This window comes from Mercurialis annua, linkage group LG7, assembly GCF_937616625.2.
Source record: "Mercurialis annua linkage group LG7, ddMerAnnu1.2, whole genome shotgun sequence".
Classification (NCBI taxonomy): domain Eukaryota; kingdom Viridiplantae; phylum Streptophyta; class Magnoliopsida; order Malpighiales; family Euphorbiaceae; genus Mercurialis; species Mercurialis annua.
In genome coordinates this window covers 39,613,993-39,625,446 of record NC_065576.1, presented here as the reverse complement: position 1 = coordinate 39,625,446, position 11,454 = coordinate 39,613,993, and the positions used below count along the sequence as shown (strand labels likewise).

Sequence of the window (11,454 nt, the reverse complement as noted above, 5' to 3'; positions counted from 1 at the left end):
AGTCAATGGTTCTTGTAAAGACTGGTCTCAGAAGCTGGGTGATGCGCTATGGGCATATCGAACGGCATTTAAAACGCCAACCGGTATGTCCCCTTACAGACTGGTCTACGGAAAAGCATGTCATTTGCATGTGGAGCTTGAGCATCGCGCATACTGGGCTATTAAAGAGCTTAATTTCGACTCACGGATCTCTAAGCAAAAACGACTTCTGCAGCTAAATGAGCTTGATGAGTTTCCCTTATCAGCCTATGAGAATGCAAAGCTGTACAAGGAAAGGACCAAAAAATGGCACGATGCCCATATTGTGCCTAAGACGTTTACAGAAGGCAGTCATGTGCTACTTTATAACTCTCGTTTGCGTCTATTCCCTTGCAAGATGAAGTCGAGATGGAGTGGACCTTTTAAGGTGCGACATGTAGCTGAACATGGTGCAATTGAGCTTGAAAATGCAAATGGAGAGACTATTAAAGTCAATGGTCAGAGGTGCAAGCCGTACTTAGGTCCGTTGACAGACGAAGGAAGAGAGTGCTACACTCTATACACTCCAAACTGAGTCAGGTATTATACGGTCAAAGCTAGCGACCTTAAACAAGCTATATTTGGACGAGAGTCCAAATTTGTTATGTTTTAATGCATTTTGGTTCTATTTTATGTTTTAGTTAGGGTGAATTTTCATTATTTTAGCTCTTTCTTGTTTTTGCTCAATTAGTTTATATGTCGTTTTTCAATTTTTGCTAGTTCAGAATGATCCGGTAGTGGAGTTTTTGATTGTGCAGGTAACAGGTATGAAGCTGCTGTCAGTTTGCAATTCCAGAATAATGCACGAACGTGTAGTGAAGTACACGAACGTGCCTTATGGTAATACACGAACGTGTACTAGAGTACACGACCGTGCTGTACACGAACGTGTACTGCGATCCACGACCGTGTACTCTTGAAATTCATGAACGCTAACTTTGGTACACGATCGTGTATTTTTGAGCAATTAATGCCCGAAGTTGGCAACACGCTGAGAGGAAGAGAGGGTTTATTTTCAGAAAAATAACCTAATTCCCTATTACCCACCACCGTCCCCTCACATAACACAAACACCAACTCCTTTCATCACCAAACCCTAGCCACTACCCACGCACCACAACCACCGCCGTCAACACCATCTCCGCCGCATAATAAACTCTCAAAACTCACAAAGCCTCCACACCCGCACCTCGCACTGATCATCACCTCCACACCCGCACCACGCACTGATCATCACCACCACCACCGCCGTCACACCACCACTGCCGTCGCACCACCACCGCCGTAGCTTATCACCGTTTATCATCACCTCTTCTCCTCCGGCAGACCAGTGAACACGCACCACCACCACTGTCAACTGTAATTCCGGTCAGTTAAGGGCATAAACAGTTCAGTAAGTTTAATCACCTTGCTCAATTCCATTACATTTCAATTTAAGCAGTGTTAGGACAATGCCTAGGGTTAAGATTGCTAGCTATGTTGAGGATGATGATGACAATTGGGAAATAGGGCAGAGTAGTAGGTCTGTGGATGCGGAACAGCCGCGTGTGAATCTCAGAGAGCAGTATGATGCTCCGTTTGATATCTGGATAGAGGAAGAGGGGGTTTTGTATCAGAGTCTGAAGGATAGGAAGATTGTGGTTGCCAGAGAGCTTGATTTTAAGGTCCTGAAGAAGCTAAAAATCGAAAAGGATGTGCGAAGCCACTTGAAACAGTGGAATTTGACTGCACTCGAGGATGTGAACCATGATACTGTGAAGCTCATTTCACTCGAGTTTTTCACAAATGTGTGTCAACCAGAGCCTGGGGTGATGACTCTGACCTTTCGGTTGAAAGGAAAGGAATACTCTATTAGTTTACAGTGGATGCGCACGCTTTTTGAGACAGGAGAGGAGGGCATAGGAGAGTTACCGACTCAGTTCAACAAGGATGCCATCTGGAATGCGCTGACAGGTGAACCAAAATTTAGCACCAGGGTTTCTAACAAGACCCGATCAATCAAGGACCCGGCGCTGTATATCATGCATAAGTGGTATGTGGAGACCATCTGTGGGCGATCTGAGGCCAACAAGGTTCACAAAGAAGATTTGCTGATTATGGACAGCTTGCTGCACCCAGAATGTAGGGGTGTCGACATGGGATTTCGCATCTTTGTGATGCTGCGGGATATTCCTAGCAGGACCGGAGTAGCCAGGTGTTTGGGTATGGGTCATTTGGTTCGCGAGATTGCTTTAGAGTTAGGTGCTTACACTCCTGAGGAGGTTGCTGAGATGGAGATGCGCGCGCCAACTCGTTTCGATATTCAGCATCTCAAGGCGACTTTGTTTCTGGATTCCAAGGGAAAGATTCAGTCAGTGGCAGAGCGAGGTAAAGGCACCAAAAAGAAGTTTGGCTTGGTTGAGCAGGTTGAGGAAGCAGAAGAGGACGCAGAGGCTACTGAGGTACCCCTCGATGGAGGAGTACCAGTACAGCCGCAGGCTCAGGATGCTTATCAGAGAAGCATGCTGGATATTCAGAGACAGATGCTGAGGGAGCAGCGAGCTCATTTCCAGATGCAGAGGGCCTACATGCGAGCCACTCATCCAGAGGGTGATTATCCATCACCACAACCGCCAGAGGATTTCTGAGTTTTATTTTCTTTTCACCCTTTTACATTTACTTTTTTAGACTTTATCCTTATTTTTATTGTTATTTACTTTCTGTCTTTTTGATGCATTGGGGACAATGCAGAGATTAGTGTGGGGGTGGATAGAAAAACTAGTGTTTTATTTTCTGTTATTGTCTGTTTTATTTCTGCTATGTCAGTGCCAGTCTGCTATTTTTTTTCTGTTGTGTCATTTTCTTTTTGTAGGAAACGTGACGTTGTGATGTTATGACTCTGATATCATTTGGCTTCTAGTGGATATGATGGTCAGACATTTTCTCTCTTATTTTTTTTGTGATTATAATTGTGCTCATACTGTGAAGATACTGCGTTAGAATGTTTGGAACTTTCTTGTTTTTGTCTCCCCTATTTAATGAATTGTTTAATCATAGTTTTTTTTATGTCTGAGCAACATGTGGTGAATAACTCTTAAATAATGTGCTTCTTGCTAACATGACTTAATAGGACTGAGGTGAAAATTTGTATTTTGCAATTGCATGACGTCTGTGAAAGTCGTAATTTAGGGCATAAAAACTTGAAAAGAACATTGTGAAAAAATTGAATTTCTGAGCATTTAAACAAAGTGTTAGCAAGTCATGAAGCATAACCCAATTTGTGAGAGGTTTTGAGCCATATCGAGCATATTATTTTTATGTCTCATTTGTTGTGGTGTGAGTCAATGCATGTTAATTCTCTAGAATTTGCCATGTGTCCGTAGTAAAATTGCATTGATTGGTTGAATAGATTGAAAAATGATAAATGGCACCTAGGATTAACCATTTCTTTAAACCACTTTAAATAGCCTACCCAATTTTCCCTAGATAACCCAAGTTGAGCCTTAGCCTAAGTTGTTTTGCTACACCTATGTTTACACATTTTTCTTTTCTCATTTACCTCTTTCTACCCATTGACTTGTCAAATTGAATAAATATTAAAAGAACTAGTGTGAGGATGGTAAACATCCAAAGCTCGTGTTGTTAGTTGATTATCTCTTGTGCTATATGATTAGTATGCCTCGTGAAGTTAAGAAAAAGAAAGCGAAAAAAAAATGAAAAAGAAAAAAAAAGTGAATAAGAAAATTGAGCTTAAAAGATAAAAATTCTGAAGAAAAAAAAAATAATGTAAAGTTTGAGGCATTAAAGGTAAAGAAAAAGAGATTGAAAGTTTGTTGTCGAGCTAAGCGTTTAAATGTAGTTCGTTTTGATATTTATTTAGATTGTCAAGTCACACTACCCATATTTGTTTACCCGTACCACACCTTTACCTAAACCCCGTTACAACCTGTGAAAAGCCCATTTTGATTCTTTTTATTTGATGTAATTAGCAGTGGAATTGTGGACTATTGGCAAACTTATGGTAGAATTGCATGTATTGATGTGAGAATTTCAGATTTTTTATACCCTTAAACACTTGTGTGTGAGAGAGTACCTTGTGAGATGCATGCTTCATGATTTTCACCATATTTTTGCTTTATACTTTGTTTTTTCGATCAGCAATTGTTTTCGTTATTGTTTTGAGATTGTTTGGACTGCCCTAATGATCGAAGTGAATTGGAACTTTATGCAGGAGTATGTACATTTGAGTAGTCTCGGTGTTATTAGTTCATGTGCGAGCATTTGGCATCGTTATTTAATGTTATTCACTTCATGTTGTTTGGCTTAAACGGCTATGTGTTGATCAATTCATTATTTAGGGGAGTCTGAAAATGTTTTAGTTTCACGCATTGTAGCAAGGTTGTCTGATTAGTGTGTAGCAGTATTTTGTGTTTGCTTGAGGACAAGCAAAAGGTAAGTGTGAGGATGTTTGATAGGGGTAGAAATACCCCTATATTTAGGTATACTTTTGATACGGTATTTGCATGTTGATATGTGTTTTTGAGCTTTATTTGGGTACTTATTGCTATGTCGAGTATTTCAGGGAAAATGTGCAAGTATGGCGTAATTTGGAGTGATTTTGATGATATTCAGAGATTGCAAGAGGTCGAAGTGGATCATAGGAGAATCGAGAAGTGGAAATAGGTGATTTTGGCTAAGTGACCAAGTGCACGAACGTGCACTCCTTCATAGTACTAGAATACACGAACGTGTATTATCGCCGAAGGGTGATGTTTGAGATACATGAAGAAATCAAGTGGAAATGACTAAGTTACTTAGTACACGAACGTGTACTGAGCTGAAGAACAAGAGTACACGAACGTGTACTTTCGCCGAAGGGTGAGTTTTGTGAAGCCAAAATGAATGAAAATTTAGCCAAGTCACAAAGTACATGAACGTGTACTACCTCGAAGAACAAAAGTACACGAACGTGTACTTTCGCCGAAGGACATGATTTTGTGAAGTTTGAAAGCATGAAGATTTGGCTAAGGCATAAAGAACACGAACGTGATTTACTACCTTACACGGTCGTGTAAGTGTCGAAAGCTGCGACTGGAAAAAGACAAAAATGTCCGTTTTAACTCCAAAACTCCGAGAAACTCAAAGGGCACTTCTGGGTTTTCATCTGTCTTGACCTAATATCAGATTATGAAGTTAGGAGCCGTATAAATAGGGAGTTTAACATCGAACAAAGGTTCTCGTAGTTTTTGTAATCACATAAACCATAGATTAAAGTTTTCTTATTGTTGGATTATCGAATTATTCAGTTCTTCATTATTTTATTGTCGATTATCATTAGTTTACTTTCGAACAAGGTACGATTATTTTCAATTCCATATTCAGTATTCAATTTAATCTTAGAATGAGTTCTTTAATTATTGCTTTGAGTTATTTCATTATTATGTCTAGCTAAACCCTTTATTGGGGATTATTAATCGAAATTATGTCTGTTTAATTGAATTGGACTTATGGGTTATGTGTTCTTGATGAGTTTTAATTATTGTGATTAATGCTTAGCCTACACTGATCATTTAGTCTTTGCCATATGTTTTGATTTTAGCTCGAGAGAGTGAAATTGGAATAGAACAATATAATTAAGAACGCAGGAGTTGATTGTGCGAGAGTGAATTAACGAGTGCGGGTTCTTTGAATTTGCTTAATAATCATTAAATCGATTTATACTTAGGTTAATCATTGTGTGAGAGTGAATAATTAACCTAGTATTAGTTAGTTTAATGCTTTTGCCTGTAATTGCTCGAGAGAGAATTTTAGGTGTTCTAGATTAGTTCGAACGTCATCAGAACCATATAATCCATAACCCGAATCAAGTAAACAGCATAACTAAGATTAATAATCCCTGCTCTTCCCATTACTGTTAAAACACCAATTGAATTACAGCTTTACTTTACTTTACATTTACATTTATCAATATTTGTCTTTTAATTTAGAAAACCAACAACAATTATCTTTTCGGCTATTCGAATCAAGTTTCTTAACTAGTTGTCTTTAGAGCTTTCTCTGTGGGTACGATATCCGGACTTCACAGTCTGTATTACAAGTTGGCTACGTACGCTTGCGTATTTTCACCAACAAGTTTTTGGCGCCGTTGCCGGGGAAAGTTTTTCTTTAAAAACTAAGTTGAGATTGCTTGGCTTGTTTTAGTCTTTATTTTTCTTGTTTTACGCGTGTGGTTTGTTGATTTTGTTGTTTCAGGTACCCTTCTCTTAGTGTATGAATAATACACGACGCAAAGGACTACCGCTAGAACCGTTTCAACAAGACCTCACTACCTTTGAGCGCAGTGTCAGAAAAGCAACACACTCAACTCAAGGGAATCTCAACATGGAGAACGAAAATGATGCTCCTCCTGGATTTAACAATGCGGGTGATAACCGAGTGATCCCGCAGACTCAAAATCGGCAGAATCCGCAGAATGCACAAGGACAGAACAATGAAGGCCCTCGAGTGAAAACACTGATGGAGATATTTCAGGCGAATGTGGGAAACAGCACCCATGGCTATTTTGCACATCCTGTGCCAACTACCCATTATGAGATCAAAACGAGTGTCATTCAGCTGTTGAAGGATAACTGCCAGTTCTATGGGCTACCTAGGGAAGATCCTAACACACATCTTTCAAACTTCTTGGAAGTATGTGGCACATTCAAGATGGACAACATGACTGACGACGAAGTGTGGTTACGCCTTTTCCCATTTTCTCTGAGGGATAAGGCGAAACAATGGCTTCACGCTCTACCTAGCGCAGGCATTAACACTTGGTCAGATTTGGCGAAAGCTTTCTTGCACAAGTATATCTCCATGGAAAAGACTGCAAAGCTGACGAGGGATATTATGCTCTATCAGCAACTTGATGGGGAATCAGTTCATGAAGCGTGGGAGCGCTATAAGGAGATGCAGAGGCAAGTTCCGCATCATAACATCACTCATAAGAATCTGATCCAAACCTTTTATAATGGAGCAACTGAACTGGGGAGAAGCACCATTGACACAGGCGCAGGAGGGTCTCTGATGAGAAAAACGGCGGATGAAGCATTCGATCTGTTAGATGAGATGGCAGTAAATGGCTGTTTTTGGCCATCTGAAAGGGCGAAGGCCCCTGCGCAGAGAGGAGTTATGGCAGTTACTGTTGATTCTGCAATGGAGGATTTAAAATCAAAGACTGCAGCACTGCAGAATCAAGTGGATTTTCTTACACGGCAGGCTGCAGGAGTTAATATTAACAGTGTAGCTGCCATTCAGAGTAACTGCGAGGTATGTGGGGAGCATGGTCATATGTCGAATGAATGTTCTGTATGGGGTCAGCCTAACAATGAACAAGTTAATTTTGTGGGAGGGCAAAGACAGGGCAATGATCCATACGCCTCCACTTACAACCCAGGATGGAGGAATCACCCGAATTTCTCATGGAAGGACAATGGGGGTAATGCCAACAATCAGGCAGGTCTGAGCTTTCAGGGCGGACAGAGGCCACAACACAATCAGGGCAACTACCAGAATCAAGGGAACTTTCAGAATCAGGGGAATTTCCAGCATCAGAACAACCGACCGCAGCATCATCCTGGCTTCCAACAAAGAGCAAGGCGAGTCTCTCCACAACAAGTTTGATAAATTGATGGAGATGATGATGAAGAAGGATGCCGAGACGCAGCAAACATTTAAAAATCATGCTGCCACAATTCATAACCTTGAGGTGCAGAATCAGCAGATGGCTAAAGCACTGCAAAGCAGAAGTCAGGGGGGTTTACCATCCACTACTGAGGAAAACCCAAGAGAGCATCTCAAGGCTATTGAGTTGAGAAGTAGGAAAGCACCGGATGATCCATATGCAGGACGTGCTACAGTTGAGGCGGAAAAGGAACAGTGTGAGGGTGGCGAGCCTAAAAAGGTAGTTGCTAAACCACCTCCACCACCTCCTTTTGTGCCAAAGGTGCCATTCCCACACAGAGTGAAGAAGCCGCAGGACACTTGGAAGTTTCACAAATTTCTTGAAACTTTCAAGAAGCTACAGATTAACATCAGTCTGGCAGACGCATTGAGAGAGATGTCGCACTATGCAAAGTTTCTCAAGGAGATCATCACCAACAAGCGGAGTTGGGATGCGGAGGGACCAATACCGATGACAGAAAACTGCAGCTCAATCATATTGAGCAGTCTACCGACCAAGCTTAAGGATCCAGGGAGTTTCACTATCCCTTGTACTATCGGTAACATGCAATCTGTCAATTGCCTTTGCGATTTAGATGCTAGTATTAATTTGATGCACTTATCCCTTTTTCGTAGTATGTTTGGTGATCAAGAGGTACAAGCCACGCCGATGATGTTGCAGCTAGCGGATCACTCTCTGAAAAAGCCACATGGGATTGTGGAGGATGTCCTAGTGAAGGTCAACAAATTCATATTCCCTGTGGATTTTGTTGTCCTTGACTACGCAGCGGACAAGGAGTGCCCGATGATATTGGGGCGACCATTTATGAACACTGGCAGAGCTCTTAACGATGTTCATGATGGCAAGCTGACTCTGAGAATTGGGGATGAGAGCGTTGAGTTTGACATGAGAAAGATCACACGCCATCCCAATTCTGGAGGTGAATGTATGCGGGTAGACATGGTGGATGAGTTAGTAGAAGAACAACTAGCAGAAAACAATGCCATCATGCAGTCTATGCCGAATAAAGAGGAAGATGCTGAAAGGGAGGAGTACTTAGAGGAACCAGTCCTCGAACCACTGTTGAAGAGCAAGCACATCACTCCTCCCTCTTCAGAGAAGCCACCAAAAGTGGAGCTCAAGACTTTGCCTGCACACTTGCGATATGCTTTCTTGGGAGCTGATGGCACCTTGCCTATTATCATCAGCAACAAGCTCACCAAGAAGCAAGAGCAGAGGGTCATTGATGTAGTCAAAGGACGTATCTTGGCTATTGGGTGGCAGATTTTAGATATCAGAGGGATCAGCCCTTTAGTAGTGATGCATAAGATTCATTTAGAGGATGAGTCTAAGGCATCTGCGCAGAGACAGATACAGCTGAACCCTAACATGAAGGAGGTAGTTCACAAGGAGATTGTGAAGCTACTTGATGCGGGCATCATCTATCCCATTTCAGATAGTTCATGGGTGAGCCCAATTCAGTGTTTGCCTAAGAAAGGCGGGATGACAGTCGTAGAGAACGACAAGGGAGAGCAGATTTCTACTCGCACAGTTACTGGGTGGCGAGTGTGCATTGATTACAGGAAGCTGAACGCAGAAACTCGGAAGGATCACTTCCCGCTTCCTTTTATAGATCAGATGCTAGAGCGGGTGGCAGGACACGCATTTTACTGTTTTCTAGATGGTTACTCTGGATACAATCAGATCATTATCTTCCCAGAGGACCAAGAGAAGACTACCTTTACTTTCCCATATGGCACTTTCGCCTACCGCCGCATGCCATTCGGTCTTTGCAATGCACCTGCTACGTTTTAGAGGTGCATGACTTCGATCTTCAATGATATGATCAAAGACATCATGGAAGTGTTCATGGACGACTTTTCAGTCTTCGGGGACTCCTTCGAGTGTTGTCTTCGGAATTTAGACCGAGTCCTGCGGAGATGCGAAGAGACGAATCTGGTGCTGAACTGGGAAAAATGCCACTTTATGGTAGAAGAAGGCATTGTTCTGGAGCACAAGATATCCAGAGAGGGTATCGAGGTTGACAGGGCAAAGACAGAGGTAATTGAGAAGCTTCCACCTCCAGTCACAGTGAAGGGAGTCCGTGCCTTTCTCGGGCACGCATGTTTTTATCGCAGGTTCATCAAGGATTTTTCTTCCATAGCGCGTCCTTTGACTACCTTACTTGTCAAGGACGCGCCTTTTTTGTTTACTGATGCCTGTTTAGCTTCTTTTCTCAAGTTAAAGGAAGCATTGGTCACTGCCCCAGTCATCTCTAGTCCGGATTGGGATCTGCCTTTTGAGATCATGTGCGATGCAAGCGATCAGGCGTTGGGAAGCATTCTGGGGCAGAGGAAGGACAAGAAGCTTCATGTCGTCTATTATGCGACTCGTACTCTAACAGGCGCTCAGCTGAACTACACTACCACGGAGAAGGAAATGCTAGCTGTAGTGTTTTCACTGGACAAATTTTGGCAGTATCTCTTGGCTCAAAGGTTATCATTTATACTGATCATGCTGCGCTGCGATACCTTTTTGCCAAGCAAGATGCCAAGCCTAGATTGATTCGGTGGGTGTTGCTCTTACAAGAGTTTGACTTGGAGATCAGAGACAAGAAAGGGACAGAGAATGTGGTGGCAGATCACTTGTCACGGTTAGAGGTGCCCGAGCCAGTGATAGAAGGCGAAGTCATCAATGAACGGTTTCCTGATGAGGCACTTATGCTCATTAAGGAGACGATGAATCCATGGTATGCAGATTTCGCCAACTATCTCTCAGCTGACATTATGCCTCCTGACATGAGCAATCACCAGCGCAAGAAGTTCCTCTCTGATGTTAGGCGCTATCTGTGGGATGAGCCGTATCTATTCCGAGTTTGTGCAGATGAGATGATCCGGAGGTGTGTCGCAGAGGAGGAAATGTTGGCTATTATGACTCAGTGCCATTCTTCAGATTATGCGGGTCACTATGCTTCGGGAAGGACAGCAGCACGGGTACTAGAAAGTGGCTTTTACTGGCCTACACTGCATAGAGATATGAGAGACTTTGTGCAGCACTGTGATAGATGCCAGCAGACAGGCAATATTTCTAGGCGCGATGAGATGCCTCTCTCGTCCATTCAGGAGGTGGAGATTTTTGACGTCTGGGGCATCGACTTCATGGGACCATTCCCTATGTCTTGTGGCAACCTTTACATCCTAGTTTGTGTCGACTATGTGTCGAAATGGGTGGAAGCAGCTGCTTTACCTACTAATGATGGAAAGGTGGTCATAGCATTCTTGAAGAAGTTGATAAATCGATTTGGTGTACCACGGGCGATCATCAGTGATGGGGGTTCACATTTCTGCAATCGGCACTTTACCGCACTGATGAAGAAATACAACGTTTATCATAGAGTGGCAACCCCATATCACCCCCAGACAAGTGGACAGGTCGAGGTGTCCAACAGAGAGTTGAAGCGCATCCTTGAAAAGACAGTCAATGGTTCTTGTAAAGACTGGTCTCAGAAGCTGGGTGATGCGCTATGGGCATATCGAACGGCATTTAAAACGCCAACCGGTATGTCCCCTTACAGACTGGTCTACGGAAAAGCATGTCATTTGCATGTGGAGCTTGAGCATCGCGCATGCTGGGCTATTAAAGAGCTTAATTTCGACTCACGGATCTCTAAGCAAAAACGACTTCTGCAGCTAAATGAGCTTGATGAGTTTCCCTTATCAGCCTATGAGAATGCAAAGCTGTACAAGGAAAGG

The 11,454-nt window shown here is 42.6% G+C and overlaps 1 protein-coding gene across 1 annotated transcript; it reads left to right on the top strand.

The window, feature by feature from the left end:
• The first annotated feature begins 7,669 nt into the window (after positions 1-7,669).
• LOC126657169 (uncharacterized) lies at positions 7,670-9,517 on the top strand. The gene has a single exon (XM_050351816.1). The coding sequence runs from the start codon at positions 7,670-7,672 to the stop codon at positions 9,515-9,517; it is 1,848 nt and encodes a 615-aa protein (XP_050207773.1).
• Positions 9,518-11,454: the final 1,937 nt, after the last annotated feature.